We start from the raw sequence: 24,777 nt of genomic DNA on the forward strand, positions 1-24,777 counted from the left end.
CAGAGAGATGTAGACAGAGAAAACAGTCCAGAGAGATGTAGACAGAGAAAACAGTCCAGAGAGATGTAGACAGAAAACAGTCCAGAGAGATGTAGACAGAGACACAGAGAAAACAGTCCAGAGAGATGTAGACAGACACAGAGAAAACAGTCCAGAGAGATGTAGACAGAGACACAGAGAAAACAGTCCAGAGAGATGTAGACAGAGAAAACAGTCCAGAGAGATGTACACAGAGAAAACAGTCCAGAGAGATGTAGACAGAGAAAACAGTCCAGAGAGATGTAGACAGAGAAAAGAGTCCAGAGAGATGTAGACAGAGAAAACAGTCCAGAGAGATGTAGACAGAGAAAAAAGTCCAGAGAGATGTAGACAGACACAGAGAAAACAGCAATTGGCAACAAATGAGTGTTTGTCATTGCGCCATCAGGGTTCTGTGATAATTCATGCAGGCTCCTCCACGGGTAAACACTTTCCCATCCAAGTTCTTGTGTAAGAGTTGAGCAACAAGGACGGCTTCAAACCAACTACTTTCATGACAACAAAAACAGATGCCATTTATTTATATACGAAAGTCTGGAACATTCTACATTCTACCTTGTGTATAGTTTACCTGTAATTTATAGAAATATACAATAATAATAATAATATCTAACTTTTTAGTGATGTCCCTTATTTTCCCCCGTGTTATCATTTTGTCTTAGTCGACACAACGTGGGCTGTAGCAGCTGTCAGAATGATAACACAACTAACAGAGAATACTGTTGTCACCACCACTCCTCTGCCCTGTTCGATCAGCTCAACCTGACCAATTCAGAATGACTGAATACGTGTGAGCATCCTGTCCGGGAGGTGAGAATGTGTCTGTGATCACTGTCAACATACTGATAATACACGCTGCTAATGAAGTGACTGACCCATATTCACTCTTTAAGCCCTATATTACCAAGGAATTACACTGCCATTTGTTTAAAAGGTGTTGTTTTATTTTCCTCCGGACTATGTGCATTACATTGTATGTAAATGTTTGATTTCCTGTAGAAATGCATCTGGACTGAGTTTATTACCTTGGTGAGCAATGCCATGAGCAATATAACCGCCATTCTAGTCTGATAAGGAAGTTAGTCATATTATTCGTCTTAACTAAACTCCAGACGAGCTTCAATGCTATACAACACTCCTTCCGTGGCCTCCAACTGCCTTTAAATGCTAGTAAAACTAAATGCATGCTCTTCAACCGATTTGTTGCCCACACCTGCCCGCCCGACTAGCATCACTACTCTGGACGGAGAATTTGTGGACATCTACAAATACCTAGGTGTCTGGTTAGACTGTAAACTCTCCTTCCAAATTCACATTAAGCGTCTCCAATCCAAAATTTAATCTAGAATCGGCTTCCTATTTCGCAACAAAACCTCCTTCACTCATGCTGCCAAACATACTCTCGTAAAACTGACCATCCTACCGATCCTTTTCTTTGGCGATGTGGTCATCTATGGTCATCTATAAGTCTTTGCTAGGTAAAGCCCCGCCTGATCTCAGCTCACTGGTCACCATAGCAACACCCACCCATAGCACGTGCTCCAGCAGGTATATTTCACTGGTCATCCCCAAAGCCAACACTTAATTTGGCCGCCTTTCCTTCCAGTTCTCTGCTGCCAATGACTCAAACGAATTGCAAAAATCACTGAAGTTGGAGTCTTATATCTCCCTCACTAACTTTAAGCATCAGCTGTCAGAGCAGCTCACTGTACCTGTACACAGCCAATCTGTAATTAGCACACCCAACTACCTCATCCCCATATTGTTATTTATCTTCTTGCTCTTTTGCCCACCAGTATCTCTACTTGCACATCATCTTCTGCACATCTATTACTACAGTGTTAATGCTAAATTGTCATTATTTTTGCCTCTATGGACTATTTATTGTCTTACCTCCCTACTCTTCTACATTTGCACACACTGTACATAGATTTTTCTGTTGTGTTATTGACTACGTTTGTTTATGTGTAACTCCGTGTTGTTATTTTTATCGCACTGCTTTTCTTTATCTTGGCCAGGTCACAGTTGTAATTGATAACTTGTTCTCTACTGGCCTACCTGGTTAAATAAAGGTGAAATAAATAAATACACATTTCAGGAAAGCTATCTACTTTAGCATTTTTAAGAGAAGCCCAATAAAAAGCACATTGCTGTTTATCTCAAATTTCTCCCTTTTTTTTGTACCCCTCATTTAGTTGTGTTCACCTTCTAGATATTTGATGCATCTAGATCAAGGCTTGACATAACTGCTGTCAAGTGCATCACAGCTCCTGCAAGATGAGGTTACTGTATATTCAGGTGGTGAGAAGCCAAGACCTTCTTTGTCTTTGTATTTCACCTCCCAGATATGTGACTTCCATAGTTGGAGTGAGGAAATTGCTTTGCCCTGAATGAGAAAGGTCAGGATTTCAACAAGGAAGAAATTGATTCACTACTGTACATGTTTTCCACCCCAAAGATACAGAGAAGTGGAGTATTATAGAATGTTTAACCATAATCCACAGTCCAGTACATCACAGTCCAGTAAATCACAGTCCAGTACATCACAGTCCAGTACATCACAGTCCAGTACATCACAGTCCAGTACATCACAGTCCAGTACATCACAGTCCAGTACATCACAGTCCAGTACATCACAGTCCAGTACATCACAGTCCAGTACATCACAGTCCAGTACATCACAGTCCAGTAAATCACAGTCCAGTAAATCACAGTCCAGTACATCACAGTCCAGTACATCACAGTCCAGTAAATCACAGTCCAGTAAATCACAGTCCAGTAAATCACAGTCCAGTAAATCACAGTCCAGTACATCACAGTAAATCCAGTAAATCACAGTCCAGTAAATCACAGTCCAGTACATCACAGTCCAGTACATCACAGTCCAGTACATCACAGTCCAGTACATCACAGTCCAGTACATCACAGTCCAGTAAATCACAGTCCAGTAAATCACAGTCCAGTACATCACAGTCCAGTAAATCACAGTCCAGTACATCACAGTCCAGTAAATCACAGTCCAGTACATCACAGTCCAGTACATCACAGTCCAGTAAATCACAGTCCAGTACATCACAGTCCAGTACATCACAGTCCAGTACATCACAGTCCAGTACATCACAGTCCAGTACGTCACAGTCCAGTACGTCACAGTCCAGTACGTCACAGCCCGCGAGGAACGTGCTATGACCCACAGCATTGTTCAAACACTGCTTTTCATCCTTATCTCATTTGTGGGGAATATTCCTTGTCAAATCATCACAATAAACTCAACTGAAAACTTCAACAAAGATGCACAGTAGACCAGGGGTCTCCTCTCCAGCTCCAAAGGTCCTGGACAGCTTCACAGAGTGTGCAGGCTTTCATTCCATGATTGGTTAATGTTTTAAATCAGGTGTGTTAGTGTTGTAGGCTGTCTTTGGGTGTTATAAACCATGAATAATCCTACATGTATGAATAAAAACAGCCAGCTTTCACAAATAGAATTATAGCTCATATTTTGTTCTGTTTCAGCAGGCTAGCCATATTTATTCATTAACATAACGTTACTCACTGTAGCATCCAATCTCTTCTCTTCTTTCACCTCCTCTTCCTTCTCCTCCCCCTCCACCCCCTCTTCCTCCTCCACTTCCTTCTCCTCCACCCCCCCCTTCTTCCTTCTCCTCCTCCTCCACCCCCTCCTCCACTTCCTTCTCCTCCACCCCCTCCTTCTCCTTCTCCTCCACCCCCTCCTCCACTTCCTTCTCCTCCACCCCTCCTCCACTTCCTTCTCCTCCACCCCTCCTTCTTCTCCTCCTCCACCCCCTCCTCCACTTCCTTCTCCTCCACCCCCTCCTTCTCCTTCTCCTCCACCCCCTCCTCCACTTCCTTCTCCTCCACCCCCTCCTCCACTTCCTTCTCCTCCACCCCTCCTTCTTCTCCTCCTCCACCCCTCCTCCACTTCCTTCTCCTCCACCCCCTCCTTCTCCTTCTCCTCCACCCCCTCCTCCACTTCCTTCTCCTCCACCCCCCTTCTTCCTTCTCCTCCTCCTCCACCTTATTCTCCTCCACCCCTCCTCTTCCTTCTCTTTCACCTCCTCCACCCCCTCCTCCACTTCCACTTCCTTCTCCTCCACCCCCTCCTCTTCCTTCTCCTCCACCCCTCCTCTTCCTTCTCCTTCACCTCCTCCACTTCCTCCTCCTCCACTTCCTCCTCCTCCACCCCCTCCTCCACTTCCTTCTCCTCCTCCATCCAGGTGGTACCCAGCGACTTCCCAGGGCCATCGGGGTAGCCCTGGCTAAGGAGCTGATCTTTGCGGCGCGGGCGATTGACGGAACGGAGGCGAAGAGACTGGGCCTGGTCAGCCATGCCGTGGAGCAGAACAAGAGCGGAGATGCCGCCTACCTCAGAGCACTGGACCTGGCTCGCGAGTTCAACCCAAATGTGAGTATATGATAAAGCATGTACGTACAGTGCATTCAGAAAGTATTCAAACCCCTTGACATTTTCCACATTTCGTTAACTTACAGCCTTATTCTAAACATTTTTTATATTTTTTATTCTTCCTCGTCATTATGGTGTATTGTGTGTAGATAATGACATCACAATACACCATAATGACAAAGCAAAAAACAGGTTTTTAGAAATGTTTGCAAATGTATTAAAAATACTACATTTAAATATCACATTTCCCCAAGTATTCAGACCCTTTACTCAGTACTTTGTTGAAGCACCTTTAGCTTCTTGGGTATGACACTACAAGCTTGGCACACCTGTATTTGGGGAGTTTCTCCCATTCTTCTCTGCAGATCCTCTCATGGTCTGTCAGGTTGGATGGGGAGCGTCGCTGCACAGCTATTTTCAGGTCTCTCCAGAGATGTTCGATCGGGTTCAAGTCCAGCCTCTGCCTGGGCCACTCAATGACATTCATAGACTTGTCCCGAAGCCACTACTACGTAGTCTTGGCTGTGTACTTAGGGTTGTTGTCCTGTTAGAAGGTGAACCTTCGCCCCAGTCTAAGGTCCTGAGTGCTCCGGATTAGGTTTTCATCAAGGATCTCTCTGTACTTTGCTCCGTTCATCTTTCCCTCGATCCTGACTAGTCTCCCAGTCCCTGCCGCTGAAAACATCCCCACAGCATGATGCTGCCACCGCCATGCTTCACTGTAGGGTTTCCTCCAGACGTGACACTTGGCATCCAGGCCATAGAGTTCAATCTTGGTTTCATCAGACCTGAGAATCTTGTATCTCATGTTCTAAGAGTCCTTTAGGTGCCTTTTGGCAACCTCCAAGCGGGCTGTCATGTGCCTTTTACTGAGGACTGGCTTCCATCTGACCACTCTACCATAAAGGCCTGATTGGTGGAGTGCTGCAAAGATGGGAGAACCTTCAAGAAGGACAACCATCGCCACAGAGGAACTCTGGAGCTCTGTCAGAGTGACCATCGGGTTCTTGGTCACCTCCCTTACCAAGGCTCTTCTCCCCCGATTGCTCCCCCGGTCGGCCAGCTCTAGGAAGTGTCTTGATGTTTCCAAACTTCTTCATTTAATAAGAATTATAAAGGCAACTGTGTTCTTGGGGACCTTCAATGCTGCAGAAATGTTTGGTACCCTTCCCCAGATCTGTGGCTCGACACAATCCTGTCTCGGAGCTCTACCGACAATTCCTTCAACCTCATGGCTTGGTTTTTGCTCTGACATGCACTGTCAACTGTCAATCAGTTTTTTATTTTGTATAAATTTCTACAAAAAAATGTAAACCTGTTATCACTAGGTCATTATGGGGTACTGTGTGTAGATTGATGAGGGGGGAAAAGTATTTGATCCATTTTAGAATAAGGCTGTAACGTAACAAAATGTGGGAAAAATCAAGGGGTCTGAATACTTGACGAATGCTCTGTACATTGTACACTGTACAAACCAGAGTAATACCACCTTTAAGCAGGGATGTTATTACACATTGGCTGTGTCTGAAATCTTGTCCCCTTACTTGATTATCAGCTGGGTCTAAAAATGTAATTTTCTTCCTCAATTTGTGCAGCGAATTCATACTAGATTAAAAAACTGAAATTTATTTTACATCCTGGCATATAAAGTGTACTAAATGTTTGGAAATTTCACATAATATGAAACGTTTTATTTTTGCATACCCAATCAGCGTACTCTTTAGATGCAAGTATGGGTGTTCCGACATGGTCGTTGACTCTGTGGTTTCCCTGAAATCAAACCTGTTCTCAGATTCTCAGAATAGGCTGCTACACTGAATGATTTGGAGTGTAGCCTACAGTCGTGATGTATCAACTTCTTAGAAATAACACCTGAGCGAATGCAGATGTTGTACCTTTTCATGTACGGATTAGATTTCTAGTGACCTGCAACATTATACCGGGGAACCACCTGTTATAGACTCAGGGTAGACACAACAACCATTGTTATCTTGTTACGGCTGAAATCCCGTTAACGGAATCGATTTGACAACAGCCAGTGAAAGTGCATGTCGCCAAATTCAAACAACAGAAATCTCATAATTAAAATTCCTCAAACATACAAGTATTATACACTGTTTTAAAGACAAACTTGTTGTTAATCCCACCACAGTGTACGATTTCAAAATGGCTTTACGACGAAAGCGTACCATGCGATTATGTTAGGTTAACGCCTAGTCACAAAAAACACAGCCATTTTTACAGCCAAAGAGAGGAGTCACAAAAAGCATAAATAGAGATACAATTAATCACTAACCTTTGTTGATCTTCATCAGATGGCACTCATAGGACTTCATGTTACACAATACATGTATGTTTTGTTCGATAAAGTTTATATTTATATCCAAAATTCTAAGTTGACATTGGCGCGTTATGTTCAGTAATGTTTTGCTTCTAAAACATCCGGTGATTTTGCAGAGAGCCACATCAATTTACAGAAATACTCATCATAAACGTTGATGAAAGATACAAGTGTTATGCATATAATTAAAGATATACATCTCCTTAATGCAACCGCTGTGTCAGATTTCAAAAAAGTTTTACGGCAAAAGTACACCACGCAATAATCTGAGTACAGCACTCAGCCACAAAAACAAGCCATACAGATACCCTCCATGTTGTGGAGTCAGTAAAAGTCAGAAATAGCATTATAAATATTCACTTACCTTTGATGATCTTCATCGGAATGCACTCCCAGGAATCCCAGTTCCACAAAAAATATTTGTTTTGTTTGATAAAGTCCATCATTTATGTCCAAATACCTCCTTTTTGTTTGCGCGTTTAGTCCAGTAATCCAAAATGCACAAGGCGCGAGCACTAGGTCCAGACGAAAAGTCTAAAAAGTTATATTACAGTTCGTAGAAACATGTCAAACGATGTATAGAATCAATCTTTAGATGTTTATATCATAAATCATCAATAATGTTTCAACCGGACAATTCCTTTGTCTTTAGAAATGAAAAGGAGCGGAGTTCTTACTCACGCGTGACTAAACTAATGGCTTTCTTCCAGACCCCTGATTCAAACAGCTCTTATTTGCTCCCTCTTCATAGTAGAAGCCTGAAACAATGTTCTAAAGACCAAATTTACACTGTATATTGGATAGGCAATCACTTGAAAAACTACAAACCTCATATTTCACACATCCTGGTTGGATTTCTCTCAGGTTTTTACCTACCATTTGAGCTCTGTTATACTCACAGACATCATTCAGACAGTTTTAGAAACTTCAGAGTGTTTTCTATCCAAATCTACTAATACTATGCATATCTTAGCTTCTGGGCCTGAGTAGCAGGCAGTTTACTCTGGGCAAGCTTTTCATCCGAACGTGGAAATAGCTCCTCCCAGCCATAAGAAGTTATTTACATGCACTTTTGACCCTAAACAAACTATTGTTTTGCTTTGATCTCTTCAGGGTCCCATTGCAATTAGGATGGCAAAGTTGGCAATCAACCAGGGCATAGAGGTAAGACTCATACATACCGGTACTTTTTCCATCTCTGTAATAAGTGATCAAATGTCCCCAAATTCAGTCAACATACTGGTCTCTACAGTATTTTATAATTTGACCAAATATGTTTATATGTTTATTATTGAATGGTTAGAGCACAGGTTAAGTCATGTTGATGTTCTAAGCAGACCTGGGTTCAAATAATATTTGAGATTGACCCCTTAGGAATGACCTTTTAAGGATGACCTCTTGTGTCTAGCAATAGTATTTGGGAATGATCTCCTAGGTCTAGTAATAGTATTTGGGTATGATCTCCTAGGTCTAGTAATAGTATTTGGGAATGACCTCAGGTCTAAGAAATAGTATTTGGGAATGATCTCCTAGGTCTAGTAATAGTATTTGGGAATGATCTCCTAGGTCTAGTAATAGTATTTGGGAATGATCTCCTAGGTCTAGTAATAGTATTTGGGAATGATCTCCTAGGTCTAGTAATAGTATTTGGGAATGATCTCCTAGGTCTAGTAATAGTATTTGGGAATGATCTCCTAGGTCTAGTAATAGTATTTGGGAATGATCTCCTAGGTCTAGTAATAGTATTTGGGAATGATCTCCTAGGTCTAGTAATAGTATTTGGGTATGATCTCCTAGGTCTAGTAATAGTATTTGGGAATGACCTCCGGTCTAAGAAATAGTATTTGGGAATGATCTCCTAGGTCTAGTAATAGTATTTGGGAATGATCTCCTAGGTCTAGTAATAGTATTTGGGAATGATCTCCTAGGTCTAGTAATAGTATTTGGGAATGATCTCCTAGGTCTAGTAATAGTATTTGGGAATGATCTCCTAGGTCTAGTAATAGTATTTGGGAATGATCTCCTAGGTCTAGTAATAGTATTTGGGAATGATCTCCTAGGTCTAGTAATAGTATTTGGGCCTCTTGGGTCTTGCTGCATTTAGGGATTGGTGCCACAAAGCATGGTGGAGGATTGAAGTAAGCATCTGATTCAGTAGTCAGTGAGCCAAAGGGATCCATGTCACATCTGAAGGCCGTCAGAGAAACCTGAGAGAATCTGTTGAGTGCCTTCGTTATCCCAGAGGCCAACGGTCACAACTGACAAATGAACCGCACTTTCTGACAGGTGCTGTGTCATTTGTAGACAGCCTGTTCTACCATGTTAATGTATCATAGGCTACACAAACTGCCAATATCCATATTGGGGCCAACTTTGACAAATGGTCAAATCACACGCAAGATCAGCCTGGTTTCATGTAGTTTTCTCAGGCTATATGAATACAGGTCAACAGCTGGCCCACTTGAAATATGCACATTTTTAAACAGAGAGAAATTCTTCTGTGCATTCCTTTATAAAATTGCTCAACAACGATCTCTTTAAATGTAGGTTATTTTCTAAAGGAGAGTATGGCACAGGAGATATTTCTGGTTCAGTTAAATGCCAAGGTAACCTATGAAAGTAGGTTTCTCCTCTCTGTGCTGTCATGGAAAATAAATGCTGCCCCTAATTCTGTATAATTCAAACTTTAACGTGTGAATTTGGAATGGGTCTTGGATCTAGGTAGCTTTGTTAAAGTTGGTGAAGTTGGTACCAATGCACAGACATATATATGCTCAATACAGATATAGGATCATAATTTGAGCCAGTTTTCTACAGCTAGAAAATAATCCTACAGCAACAGGAAATGTGAATTATTATGTGGATTATACACTGAACAAAAATATAGACACAACTTCAAACATTTTACTGAGTTACAGTTCATAGAAGGAAATCAGTCAATATGAATAAATTCATTAGGCCCTAATCTATGGATTTCACATGAATGGGAATACAGATATGCATCTGTTGGCCACAGATACCTTTAAAAAAAGTAGGGGCGTTGATCAAAAAAACATTCAGTACCTGGTGTGACCACCATTTGCCTCCTGCAGTGCGACATGTCTCCTTCGCATACAGTTGATCAGGCTGTTGATTGTGGCCTGTGGAATGTTGTCCCACTCCTCTTCAAAACTGTGCAAAGTTACTGGATATTTGCGGGAACTGGTACACGCTGTCGTACATGTCGATCCAGAGCATCCCAAACATGCTCAATGGGTGACATGTCTGGTGAATATACAGGCCATGGAAGAACTGGTACATTTTCAGCTTCCAGGAATTGTGTACAGATTCTTGCGACACGGGGCCATGCATTATCATGCTGCAACATGAAGTGATGTCGGCGGATGAATGGCACAACAATGGGCCTCAGGATCTCGTCATGGTATCTCTGTGCATTCAAATTGCAATCGATAAAATGCAATTGTGTTCATTGTCCATAGCCTATGCCTGCCCATACCATAACCCCACCATGGGGCACTCTCTTCACAACATTGACATCAGCAAACCGCTCACCCACACGACACCGTACACGCGGTCTACCATCTGTGCGGTACAATTGAAACCTCCATTCATCCGTGTAGAGAACACTTCTCCAGTGTGCCAGTGGCCATCATAGATGAGCATTTGGTGATGTCGACGAGCTCGCAGATGAGTTTCCTTGACAATTTGTGCAGTAATTATTCGGTTGTGCAAACCCACAGTTTCATCAGCTGTCCGGGTGACTGGTCTGAGACGATTCCGCAGGTGAAGAAGCCGGATGTGGAGGTCCTGGGCTGGCATGGTTACACGTGGTCTGCGTTTGCGAGGCTGGTTGGACGTACTGCCAAATGATCTAATACGACGTTGGAGGCGGCTTATGGTAGAGAAATTAACATTAAATTCTCTGGCAACAGCTCTGGTGGATATTCCTGCAGTCAGCATGCCAATTGCACACTCCCTCAAAACTTCTGTGGCATTGTGTTGTTTGACAAAACCGCACATTTTAGTGGCCTTTTATTGTCCCCAGCACAAAGTGCACCTGTGTAGTGATCATGCTTTTTAATCAGCTTCTTGATATGCCACACCTGTCAGGTGGATGGATTATCTTGGAAAAGGGGAAATGCTCACTAACAGGGATGTAAACAAATTTGAGAGAAATAAGCTTTTTATGCGTATGGATAATTTCAGGGATCTTTTATTTCAGCTCATGAAACATATGACCAAGGCTTTACCATTTGCGTTTATGTTTTTGTTCAGTGTAATTAATGGACATTTTTGTAGGTGTTGATACATTTTCCACAAGGGAAAATCAAGTCTGAAATTTCAGTGGAAATTACAAACGTGAGAAGCCTTTTTAAATCTCAAATAATACACTACAAGTTTTACATTTCCATTGCAGGAATGTTCTTCTGCAACAGGGTGATCAAATTAAGACGCTACATCTGTAGTTTCGATCCTGTAGGAATGACAGGAAACGATGAAACAAGGAAACCTCATAGCTGAATAAAGATGGTAGAAAATAGTTATTTTATATGGTTTATATTGCTGCATATGTTTGTTATTTTCTCTAATATCTTGATATTTTTCAGGTGGATTTAAATACGGGATTAGCTATTGAAGAAGCATGCTATGCCCAGGTACGTCTAGTCATGAACAAGAACTTCAATTCCACAACCCTTCTGTTAAATAGCCCATATTCTGTTAAATATGCTGTAGATTTCCGAAGCTTATTTTTCTGCTAGAACTATTTAAAATGTACACTCATTTTATATGCAGTTCACATACAATGACGCCACGATTTTGTCAAGGTTAGATAGTGTCTATTGACATAGTGTACCTCTTCCACCTGCTGCATATTTACGCTCACTTTGGACACCACTTTGAACAGTCTTCAGTTGTACATTAAACAACTCACACAGTATGACGCATAAACAACAACCACCATCGCTCGCAGGATCACTCAAAATAGAACATATATGTTGTTGTCTTTCGTTTCCAAGGTGATTCCGACGAAAGACAGGCTGGAGGGACTGGCTGCGTTCAAGGAGAAGAGGCCTCCTCGCTTCAAGGGAGAGTAAACGCCACCCTGGGCCAATCAAGGTGGAGTAAACGTTCACCCTGGGCCAATCAAGAGAGAGTAAACGCTCACCCTGGGCCTATCAAGGTGGAGTAAACGCCACCCTGGGCCAATCAAGAGCAATCGCAAATAGCTACCTTCAGTTCTCCTCCTTTCACTGCTTCTGTCAGATTCCCATAAAACGGCAATATAGGCAGTACCATCCTCTCTATAACTGGAGTGGGGTGTCCTAACCGAGACGTGAGATGTCACATAAAAGTACTGTATCCGGACAGAGATAGAAGTTAGGGAGAGAACAACTTTACAGCTGATTTAATAACCAGAACTGCTAATCTGCATGATGACTTTATTTTTTTCAGTTTCTAATGTCATGAGTTGCCTTTCCTTGTTGTCGTGCCCAACATGTGGTCTGTCTGCTGTATAACATCATCGAATGTTTGTGCCTCAGTGATTCAGAAGATCAGAATAATTAAGAATTTGCAAATATGATGAGATGAGATTGGATCCTTAATATTACGCAGAAAAGAATAGTCCCCGAAATTCCCTATTTATTTGATGAGCGTGTGGTCGTCAGCGCATCCAATCCATTTTCTAATTACATTTCATGATATCAGGCAGGCTAACAGCAAATCACATGATAAAAGCCATGCACTTCCCAAGTTCGCTGTGTTTTCTAATGTTTGAATGTTAGAGAAAGGATCTGTTCCTAGATCACAGAGGAAACCTTTGTAGAGCTATCACAATAAAGTTCTGTCTCAAACTCTGTCACCTGTCTATGCTTCTCGTCTCATGTTTTGTAGCCAGTTACACATGACATACTGTAGTGTAAAAAGACCTTCTGCCAACCTTGGATCTAAACCCAGTTTCTTGACACCAAATTATTATCAATGTATTGATGTTTTATGACCTTTCACCCTAAGAGAAACTCTCTCATGAGAACAAGTCAGTAGTTTATGAAATGTACTGTTTAAATGCTTTAGGCCTTACAGCGAACATGTTTTCCATGAAGAAATATTGGAGAATGGCTTTTCATCCCCCTTCAAACGCCCACTGGTCTTTTTTTTTTTAAACCTTTATTTAACTAGGCAAGTCAGTTAAGAACAAATTCTTATTTTCAATGACGGCCTAGGAACAGTGGGTTAACTGCCTGTTCAGGGGCAGAACGACAGATGACCTTGTAAACCAGTTACAGAGTTAAATGGTTGTGATAGGAGGAAACTGAGAATGGATCAACAACATTGTAGTTACTCTTCAATACTAACCTAAATGACAGAGTGAACTGAAGGAAGCCTGTACAGAATAAAAAATATTCCAAAACATGCATCCTCTTTACAATAAGTTTGCAATACTACAACAAATGTCAGAAAAAAAATCACTTTTTGTCTTGAATACAAAGCATTATGTTTTGGGCAAATCCAACACAACACATCACTGAGTACCACTTCATATTTTCAATCATGGTGTTGGCTGCATCATGTTATGGATATGCTTGTCATTGGTAAGGTACTAGGGAGTGTTAGCCACTTTGTCTGCTTAAGGACACATAGTTTCCCTCAGAAATGTCCTATTTATATTTTATTTAACCTTTATTTAACTAGGCAAGTCAGTTAAGAACATATTCTTATTTACAATGACGGCCTACCAAAAGGCAAAAGGCCAGGATTAAATAAACAGGACAAAACACACATCACGACAAGAGAGACTTAAGACAACAACATAGCATTGCAGTAACGCATGATAACAAAGCATGGTAGCAACACATGACAACCACATGAGAACAACACAGCATGGTAAGCAACACAACATGGCAGCAGCACAAAACAGGGTACAAACATTATTGAGCACAGAAAACAGCACAAAGGGCAAGAAGGTAGAAACAACAATACATCACACAAAGCAGCCACAACTGTCAATAAGAGCGTTCCTCCTGTTACATATCATAGCACTCATCCATATGTATATACTGTATTCTACTATACCTTAGTCTGTGCCTCTCTGACATGGCTCATCCATATGTATATACTGTATTCTACTATACCTTAGTCTGTGCCTCTCTGACATGGCTCATCTCATATGTATATACTGTATTCTACTATACCTTAGTCTGTGCCTCTCTGACATGGCTCATCCATATGTATATATTCTTAATTCATTTCCTTTACTTGATTTGTGTGTATTAGGTATAGGTGGAATTGTTAGATATTGCTGCACTGTCGAGAAGTAGAAGCACAAGCATTTAATATAATAATAATAATAATATATGCCATTTAGCAGACGCTTTTATCCAAAGCGACTTACAGTCATGTGTGCATACATTCTACGTATGGGTGGTCCCGGGAATCGAACCCACCACCCTGGCGTTACAAGCGCCATGCTCTACCAACTGAGCTACAGAAGCTACACGATTTGATTTGAAGTACTGTTTATTAACTGAGCTGGAACTGTGCTTCAAGGGGTCATGGGGGGGGTGGGGGGTCACCTTTTACTGCGGCATTTTGGGATTGATTAGCCAACATGATGTAATGCTTATCTTAGAAACACAGAGGGAACAGGGAATAATTTGCATTGTTTTTCCTCACGATCCACATTCGGCACATAAAGCTAATTTCTTCCATGTAAAACTAGCCGCTTATCAAGGAAGTTAACACAGAATTTGTACAGACGCAAGATCGATCTGTACACAATCTGTTTAAAGGATTTTTATTACACTTTTTTGCTCTTGTTTCAGCAGTTTGTGTAGATAGTTTTGTCTTTGACTTAACGCTCATAAAAAAAGGTTTTAAAGTAGTGATGGGAAGGGTTCGTCGGAAATATTAAGCAAACATGCCCCGTTACAGGGCGGCAGGTAGCCTTGTGGTTAGAGTATTGGGCCAGTAAAAGAAAGGTTGCTAGATCAAATGCCAGAGCCGACAAGGTAAAAATCTGTGGTTCTTCCCCTGAAGAAGGCAGTTCCTATGCCGTCATTATAAATAAGAATTTGTTCTTGACTAGATTGCCTAGTTAAATTATTTTATTTTACAAAAGAGCAATAAAACTTCAACAGGGTAGGAACTGTGTAGGCGTTTGAACAGGTTGGAGCCTGATAATGTCTTATGATGCAACAATAATACAGTTGAAGTCGGAAGTTTACATACACTTAGGTTGGAGTCATTAAAACTCGTTTTTCAACCACTCCACAAATTTTTATTGTTTTATAGTTTTGGCAAGTCGGTTAGGACATTTACTTTGTGCATGACACAAGTAATTTTTCCAACAATTGTTAACAGACAGATTATTTAACTTATAATTCACTGTATCACAATTCCAGTGGGTCAGAAGTTTACATACACCAAGTTGACTCTGCCTTTAAACAGCTTGGAAAATCCCTTAAAATTATGTCATGGCTTTAGACGCTTCTGATAGGCTAATTGACATCATCTGAGTCAATTGGAGGTGTACCTGTGGATGTGTACCTTCAAACTCAGTGCCTCTTTGCTTGACATCATGGGAAAATCAAAAGATATCAATCAAGACCTCAGAAAAAGGATTATAGACCTCCTCAAGTCTGGTTCATCCTTGGGAGAAAGGTACCACATTCATCTGCTAACACATGAGAATGCAGGGAATGTTTCATTTCATATCACGTCAAGTTTCTTTGTTTGGGCCAACCGAGTGCCGCATCGGTCTAAGGCACAGCATTGGAGTGCTAGCTGCGTTACTACAGATCCTGGTTCGATACCGGGCTGTGTCGCAGCGGGCCACGACCAAGAGACCCATGAGGCGATGCACAATTGACCCAGCGTCATCCGGGTTAGGGGACGGCCCGGATGTCCTTGTCCCATCGCGCTCTAGCGACTCCTGTGGCGGGCCAGGTGCAGTGCACGCTGACACGGTTGCCAGTTGTGCGGCGTATCCTCCAACACATTGGTGCAGCTGGCTTCCGGGTTAAGCGATCATTGTGTCAAGGAGCAGTGTGGCTTGGCGGGGTTGTGTTTCGTAGGATGCACGGCTCCCGACCTTCGCCTCTCCCGAGTCCGTACAGAAGTTGTAGCGATGGGACAAGACTGTAACTACCAATTGGATACCACGAAAAGGGGTAAAAAAAAAAAATATCAGGTAAACCGATTCAAAGCCGTTTCATCGCAGCACATGACGTGCTGTTTTGTCTGAAACCGTTTAGAAACTCTTCTAAATGACAAGAGCCTCTATTATGGTTAGTGAGCCTGCAGGGAAAACAGTGACTGCACAGGCAAATCATGAACTTAACCCATTTCCCCCTGTCACAGTGAACAGAAACCCAGAGTATTGTTCTTATCACAAACATTTCACCACTGTAGACCATTTCACCACTGTAGACCATTTCACCACCAGGCTACTGTCCCCCTTAGTCAGTGTGACAGCACTGGCTCCCCCAACTGTCCCCCTTAGTCGGTGAGAGCACTGGCTCCCCCAACTGTCCCCCCTTACTCAGTGAGAGCACTGGCTCCCCCAACTGTCCCCCTAGTCAGTGAGAGCACTGGCTCCCCCAACTGTCCCCCCTAGTCAGTGAGAGCACTGGCTCCCCCAACTGTCCCCCTAGTCAGTGAGAGCACTGGCTCCCCCAACTGTCCCCCTTAGTCAGTGACAGCACTGCCTCCCCCAACTGTCCCCACTAGTCAGTGAGAGCACTGGCTCCCCCAACTGTCCCCCTTAGTCAGTGAGAGCACTGGCTCCCCCAACTGTCCCCCCTAGTCAGTGAGAGCACTGGCTCCCCCAACTGTCCCCCCTAGTCAGTGACAGCACTGGCTCCCCCAACTGTCCCCCTTAGTCAGTGAGAGCACTGGCTCCCCCAACTGTCCCCCCTAGTCAGTGAGAGCACTGGCTCCCCCAACTGTCTCCCCTAGTCAGTGAGAGCACTGGCTCCCCCAACTGTCCCCCTAGTCAGTGACAGCACTGGCTCCCCCAACTGTCCCCCTTAGTCAGTGAGAGCACTGGCTCCCGCAACTGTCTCCCCTAGTCAGTGAGAGCACTGGCTCCCCCAACTGTCTCCCCTAGTCAGTGAGAGCACTGGCTCCCCCAACTGTCCCCCTTAGTCAGTGAGAGCACTGGCTCCCCCAACTGTCTCCCCTAGTCAGTGAGAGCACTGGCTCCCCCAACTGTCCCCCTTAGTCAGTGAGAGCACTGGCTCCCGCAACTGTCTCCCCTAGTCAGTGAGAGCACTGGCTCCCCCAACTGTCCCCCTTAGTCAGTGAGAGCACTGGCTCCCACAACTCTCCTATGCTCTCTAAAGTTAAACAATCGAGGAAGACACACACACACACACATGAGGAAGCACAGTTGACCACCACACAAAGAGACCCAGCTGCCAGCTCATAGCCTGTGTGTTTATAGGCCCCGGGGTCCAGGCCTACGTGTTCCTCCACCCCCTTTCAGCTGTGCTGACGAAATACCTTGCATTCCTTCCTGGAATAGAGAGGCCACAGAAGCAGGCTGCCACAGCCCTGCGGGGCTTTGCCCGGTTGAAGGCAACGCAGTCGTAATAGTCATCAGTGGAGGCAGGGTTGACAGGCATGGCTGCATTTAACAAGGAATTGTTTGTTTTAGAGCGATATACAGGTAACTGCCAAAATAAAGGAAACACCTTATGTCACCTTGGCATCGGTTCTACAAATGTCTGGAACTGATTCTTCCATCATTTGTTGTTTTGTTAATGGTGGTGCAAACCTCTGCCTCAGGTGCAGCTCCAGAATCTCCCAGAAGTTTTCAATTTGGTTGAGATCTGGTGACTGAGACGGCCATGGCATGTTTACCTAATTTTCATGCTCATCAAACCATTCAGGGCCCAGCTAGCAATGAGGAATTGGCCCAGAAGTGGCACTGTTCCAGGGGGCCGGAACTGATAGAATCGGGACGGAATCTGGTGTTGGACTCGCCCCGGAATCAAAATTAATGACTGCCCAGAATCGGACCAAGTACACCGGGCCGTTTCCGTCTACATCGGGCCGTTTCCGTCTACATCGGGCCGTTTCCGTCTACATCGGGCCGTTTCCGTCTACATCGGGCCGTTTCCGTCTACATCGGGCCGTTTCCGTCTACATCGGGCCGTTTCCGTCTACATCGGGCCGGTTCCGTCTACACCGGGCCGTTTCCTTCTACATCGGGCCGTTTCCGTCTACATCGGGCCGTTTCCGTCTACATCGGGCCGTTTCCGTCTACATCGGGCCGTTTCCGTCTACACCGGGCTGTTTCCGTCTACACCGGGCTGTTTCCGTCTACACCGGGCCGTTTCCGTCTACACCGGGCCGTTTCCGTCTACTACACCGGGCCGTTACCGTCTACACCGGGCCGTTTCCGTCTACATCGGGCCGTTTCCGTCTACACCGGGCTGTTTCCGTCTACACCGGGCTGTTTCCGTCTACACCGGGCCGTTTCCGTCTACACCGGGCCGTTTCCGTCTACTACACCGGGCCGTTTCCGTCTACATCGGGCCGTTTCCGTCTACATCGGGCCGTTTCCGTCTACACCGGGCCGTTTTCGTCTACATCGGGCCGTTTCCGTCTACACCGGGCCGTTTCCGTCTACACCGGGCCGTTTCCGTCTACACCGGGCCGTTTCCGTCTACTACACCGGGCCGTTTCCGTCTACATCGGGCCGTTTCCGTCTACATCGGGCCGTTTCCGTCTACACCGGGCCGTTTTCGTCTACATCGGGCCGTTTCCGTCTACATCGGGCCGTTTCCTTCTACATCGGGCCGTTTCCGTCTACATCGGGCCGTTTCCGTCTACATCGGGCCGGTTCCGTCTACACCGGGCCGTTTCCTTCTACATCGGGCCGTTACTGTCTACATCGGGCCGTTACCGTCTACACCGGGCCGTTTCCGTCTACACCGGGCCGTTTCCGTCTACACCGGGCCGTTTCCATCTACACCGGGCCGTTACCGTCTACACCGGGCCGTTACCGTCTACATCGGGCGTTTCCGTCTACACCGGGCCGTTTCCGTCTACACCGGGCGTTTCCGTCTACTACACCGGGCCGTTTCCGTCTACACCGGGCCGTTTCCGTCTACGTCGGGCCGTTTCCGTCTACTACACCGGGCCGTTTCCGTCTACTACACCGGGCCGTTTCCGTCTACATCGGGCGTTTCCGTCTACATCGGGCCGTTTCCGTCTACACCGGGCCGTTTCTGTCTACACCGGGCCGTTGCTGTCTACACCGGGCCGTTTCCGTCTACATCGGGCCGTTTCCGTCTACACCGGGCCGTTTCCGTCTACTACACCGGGCCGTTTCCGTCTACTCCGGGCCGTTACCGTCTACATCGGGCCGTTTCCGTCTACACCGGGCCGTTTCCGTCTACGTCGGGCCGTTTCCGTCTACTACACCGGGCCGTTTCCGTCTACATCGGGCCGTTTCCGTCTACATCGGGCCGTTTCCGTCTACACCGGGCCGTTTCCGTCTACACCGGGCCGTTTCTGTCTACACCGGGCCGTTTCTGTCTACACCGGGCCGTTTCCGTCTACATTGGGCCGTTTCCGTCTACCGGAATTCACCCGACTTTGCCGGCATCTTACTAGAACCCCCCCCCAGAAGCGGCCCGATGCAAATTTAAATAAATGCATACAAATTGCTCGATTTAATAATTTTAAATATTACTGTTACACATTTTATGCATACAAATTATACCCATCCACCCCCCAAAAATGATGTCGGAGGAATCACCATACACCTGGTGACCGTGTCAGTCAGTGTGCATGCGCCTGGCCTGTCACAGGAGTTGCTACAGCACGATGGGACAAGGACATCCTGGCCAGGCCAAAACCTCCCCTAACTTGGACGACGCTGGGCCAATTGTGAGTCACCTCATGGGTCTCCCGGTTGCGGCTAGCATCGAACCAGCATCTGTAGCAACACAGTGTACATTGTGATGCTGTCTTTAAGACCGGTGCGCCACTCGAGGAGGATCCATCAAAAAAGTTTGTGATGCTTATCAATTGCATTGCACAAAGTATCAAAATACTAAAATACAACTTAAACAGGACTCTTTAAAGAATGTAATTTAAATGTGAATTGTGTTTTATGATCACAGAAAAAAAATATGGATAAATAAATAAATAACGAACTGTTAATTATACAAAGCAGCCCGTGTAATCATCTGCCAGAGAGTAGTCTCAATCGGCCCGAGACCCAAGTAATACATTTGGGCCAGATAACTCACACCGGAATCGGCCCGAGCTCAATCCCCGCATCCTAGCCTTAAGTAATACTGCCGAAGGCGGCCAAGACTCGGGCCACATGACATCGGCCGAGTCTGACTCTCAGCCGAGTGCCCCGACTCTCAGCCGGAATCGGCCCAGATCCAGTGTGCTAGCTGGGGGACTAGTCGTACCCTGTGGATGAGGGCATTATCATCCAATGGGCGCATAGCCATGGTTGCCAAGGTGATTCATTTGATATAGGGGTGGTGCTGGAGGTGATTCATTTGATATAGGGGTGGTGTTGGAGGTGATTCATTTGATATAGGGGTGGTGTTGGAGGTGATTCATTTGATATAGGGGTGGTGTTGGAGGTGATTCATTTGATATAGGGGTGGTGTTGGAGGTGATTCATTTGATATAGGGTTGGTGCTGGAGGTGATTCATTTGATATAGGGGTGGTGTTGGAGGTGATTCATTTGATATAGGGTTGGTGCTGGAGGTGATTCATTTGATATAGGGGTGGTGTTGGAGGTGATTCATTTGATATAGGGGTGGTGTTGGAGGTGATTCATTTGATATAGGGGTGGTGTTGGAGGTGATTCATTTGATATAGGGGTGGTGTTGGAGGTGATTCATTTGATATAGGGGTGGTGTTGGAGGTGATTCATTTGATATAGGGGTGGTGCTGGAGATGATTCATTTGATGTTGGAGTGGTGCTGGAGGTGATTCATTTGATATAGGGGTGGTGCTGCAGATGATTCATTTGATGTTGGAGTGGTGTTGCAGATGATTCATTTGATATAGGGGTGGTGCTGGAGGTGATTCATTTGATATAGGGGTGGTGCTGGAGGTGATTCATTTGATGTTGGAGTGGTGCTGCAGATGATTCATTTGATGTTGGAGTGGTGCTGAAGATGATTCATTTCATATAGGGGTGGTGTTGCAGATTATTCATTTCATATAGGGGTGGTGTTGCAGATGATTCATTTCATATAGGGGTGGTGTTGCAGATGATTCATTTCATATAGGGGTGGTCCTGCAGATGATTAATTTGATGTTGGAGTGGTGTTGCAGATGATTCATTTGATGTTGGAGTGGTGCTGCAGATGATTCATTTGATGTTGGAGTGGTGTTGCAGATGATTCATTTGATGTTGGAGGGGTGCTGCAGATGATTCATTTGATGTTGGAGGGGTGCTGCAGATGATTCATTTCATATAGGGGTGGTCCTGCAGATGATTCATTTCATATAGGGGTGGTCCTGCAGATGATTCATTTCATATAGGGGTGGTGCTGCAGATGATTCATTTCATATAGGGGTGGTGCTGCAGATGATTCATTTCATATAGGGGTGGTGCTGCAGATGATTAATTTGATGTTGTGTGGGAGAACAGCTGTTTATGGTGGTAAAGTGCTTTTTATCTGCAAAGAATAGTGAGCATAGTGAACAAACTTATATAACCCTATCCTAACAACCAAACAAGAAACAGGTGATACCAATCAGACAAAACCAAAGGAATACAGAACAACGGATCGGTGATAGCTAGTAGACCGGCGACGACGACCGCCGAGCGCCCCCCGAACAAGAAGGGGAGTCACCTTCGGTAATATTCGTGACAAATATATTATAGTCCTAGTAAGGAATAGATTATACTCCTAGTAAGGAATAGATTCCAGTCTTAGTAAGGAATAGATTATAGTCCTAGTAAGGAATAGATTCCAGTCCTAGTAAGGAATAGATTATACTCCTAGTAAGGAATAGATTATAGTCCTAGTAAGGAATAGATTATAGTCCTAGTAAGGAATAGATTATAGTCCTAGTAAGGAATAGATTATAGTCCTAGTAAGGAATAGATTATAGTCCTAGTAAGGAATAGATTATAGTCCTAGTAAGGAATAGATTATAGTCCTAGTAAGGAATAGATTATAGTCCTAGTGAGGAATAGATTATACTCCTAGTGAGGAATAAATTATACTCCTAGTAAGGAATAGATTATAGTCCTAGTAAGGAATAGATTCTAGTCCTAGTAAGGAATAGATTATAGTCCTAGTAAGGAATAGATTATACTCCTAGTGAGGAATAAATTATACTCCTAGTAAGGAATAGATTATAGTCCTAGTAAGGAATAGATTATAGTCCTAGTAAGGAATAGATTATACTCCTAGTGAGGAATAAATTATACTCCTAGTAAGGAATAGATTATAGTCCTAGTAAGGAATAGATTCTAGTCCTAGTAAGGAATAGATTCTAGTCCTAGTAAGGAATAGATTCCAGTCCTAGTAAGGAATAGATTATAGTCCTAGTATAAACTCACCCAGCTATCCAATGATGTCGTCTTCCACGTGTAATGTTAGCCACTTGACATGTCTTTGGTAGCTTTTATGTGTGTGAATGTACTGAATGTGTCGTGTGAGTGTGTTTTCGTGCGTGAGTGCGTGCGTGCGTGCGTGAGTGTATATCCATGTCAGCTCTAGTTTAATAATAATCCCCTCCATTGGTGTCAGTGGTTTTGAAACCCTAGCTGCTGTTAAGACTGGGTGGTGAAAGGCCATGAAAGGCCCCCATCAATGAAGAACACATCATGAAAGGCCCCCATCAATGAAGAACACATCATGAAAGGCCCCCATCATTGAAGAACACATCATGAAAGGCCCCCATCAATGAAGAACACATCATGAAAGGCCCCCATCAATGAAGAACACATCATGAAAGGCCCCATCAATGAAGAACACATCATGAAAGGCCCCATCAATGAAGAACACATCATGAAAGGCCCCCATCAATGAAGAACACATCATGAAAGGCCCCATCAATGAAGAACACATCATGAAAGGCCCCCATCAATGAAGAACACATCATGAAAGGCCCCCATCAATGAAGAACACATCATGAAAGGCCCCCATCAATGAAGAACACATCATGAAAGGCCCCCATCAATGAAGAACACATCATGAAAGGCCCCCATCAATGAAGAACACATCATGAAAGGCCCCCATCAATGAAGAACACATCATGAAAGGCCCCCATCAATGAAGAACACATCATGAAAGGCCCCCATCAATGAAGAACACATCATGAAAGGCCCCCATCAATGAAGAACACATCATGACAGGCCCCCATCAATGAAGAACACATCATGAAAGGCCCCCATCAATGAAGAACACATCATGAAAGGCCCCATCAATGAAGAACACATCATGACAGGCCCCATCAATGAAGAACACATCATGAAAGGCCCCCATCAATGAAGAACACATCATGAAAGGCCCCCATCAATGAAGAACACATCATGAAAGGCCCCCATCAATGAAGAACACATCATGACAGGCCCCATCAATGAAGAACACATCATGAAAGGCCCCATCAATGAAGAACACATCATGAAAGGCCCCCATCAATGAAGAACACATCATGAAAGGCCCCCATCAATGAAGAACACATCATGACAGGCCCCCATCAATGAAGAACACATCATGAAAGGCCCCCATCAATGAAGAACACATCATGAAAGGCCCCCATCAATGAAGAACATCCCTTTATCAATGTCCCTCCTTCCTGCTGTCACATTCCTGTCCACTTCCCAAATGGCATTTTGTTTCTTATGGGCCCTGGTCAAATGTAGTACACTACAAAGGGAATAGGGCCCTGGTCAAATGTAGTGCACTACATAGGGAATAGGGCTCTGGTCTAAAGTAATGCACTACATAGGGAATAGGGAGCCATTTGGGGGCAGCCCTGCTGAGCTCCTAGAGTCCAGCTCTCCCTCAAAGGACAGCTGCTCTCTCTCTCTTCACATGTGTGCTATTCCGGGAGAAGATCTTTAAATAGACTCACTGTTTCACAGTCTGTGCCCCCCTTACCAACAAGTGCCGTCAGCTCTTCAAGCCAAGGGCTTGGAGTGCTTGCGAGTCCGCAACTGTCCCACTGTTTATTCCTATCCCTCTCTCTCCCACTCCCTTTCTCCCTCTCCCTCTCTCTCTTACTCTCTCCCACTCCCTTTCTCCCTCTCTCTCTCGCTCTCTCCCACTCCATCTCTCTCTCTCCCTCTCTCTCTTTCTCTCGATCTCTCCCACTCCATATCTCTCTATCTTTCTCTCGCTCTCTCCCACTCCATATCTCTCTCTTTCTTTTTCTCTCTCGCTCTCGCTCTCTCCCACTCCATATCTTTCTCTCTTTCTTTTTCTCTCTCGCTCTCTCCCACTCCATATCTTTCTCTCTTTCTTTTTATTTTTCTCTCTCGCTCTCTCCCACTCCATCTTTCTCTCTTTCTCTCGCTCTCTCCCACTCCATATCTTTCTCTTTCTTTTTCGCCCTCGCTCTCTCCCACTCCATATCTTTCTCTCTTTCTTTTTCTCTCTCGCTCTCGCTCTCTCCCACTCCATATCTCTCTCTTTCTCTCGCTCTCTCCCACTCCATATCTCTCCATCTTTCTCTCGCTCTCTCCCACTCCATATCTTTCTCTCTTTCTTTTTATTTTTCTCTCTCGCTCTCTCCCACTCCATCTTTCTCTCTTTCTCTCGCTCTCTCCCACTCCATATCTTTCTCTTTCTTTTTCGCCCTCGCTCTCTCCCACTCCATATCTTTCTCTCTTTCTTTTTCTCTCTCGCTCTCGCTCTCTCCCACTCCATATCTCTCTCTTTCTCTCGCTCTCTCCCACTCCATATCTCTCCATCTTTCTCTCGCTCTATCCCACTCCATATCTTTCTCTCACTCTTTACTCTCTCCCAC

General features: G+C 44.4%; 1 protein-coding gene across 1 annotated transcript in view; it reads left to right on the top strand.

The window, feature by feature from the left end:
- The window catches only part of auh (AU RNA binding protein/enoyl-CoA hydratase), a 61,374-nt gene extending 48,708 nt beyond the window's left edge, over positions 1 to 12,666 (top strand). Inside the window, exons 7-10 of the mRNA XM_052525105.1 lie at positions 4,275 to 4,462; positions 7,917 to 7,967; positions 11,411 to 11,458; positions 11,822 to 12,666. Coding sequence (XP_052381065.1) covers positions 4,275 to 4,462; positions 7,917 to 7,967; positions 11,411 to 11,458; positions 11,822 to 11,899 — 365 coding nt within the window. The 3' untranslated portion in view covers positions 11,900 to 12,666. The remainder of the gene's footprint in view (positions 1 to 4,274; positions 4,463 to 7,916; positions 7,968 to 11,410; positions 11,459 to 11,821) is intronic.
- The last annotated feature ends 12,111 nt before the right edge of the window (positions 12,667 to 24,777 follow it).

The sequence above is a fragment of the Oncorhynchus keta genome, chromosome 9 (assembly GCF_023373465.1).
Source record: "Oncorhynchus keta strain PuntledgeMale-10-30-2019 chromosome 9, Oket_V2, whole genome shotgun sequence".
Taxonomy (NCBI): domain Eukaryota; kingdom Metazoa; phylum Chordata; class Actinopteri; order Salmoniformes; family Salmonidae; genus Oncorhynchus; species Oncorhynchus keta.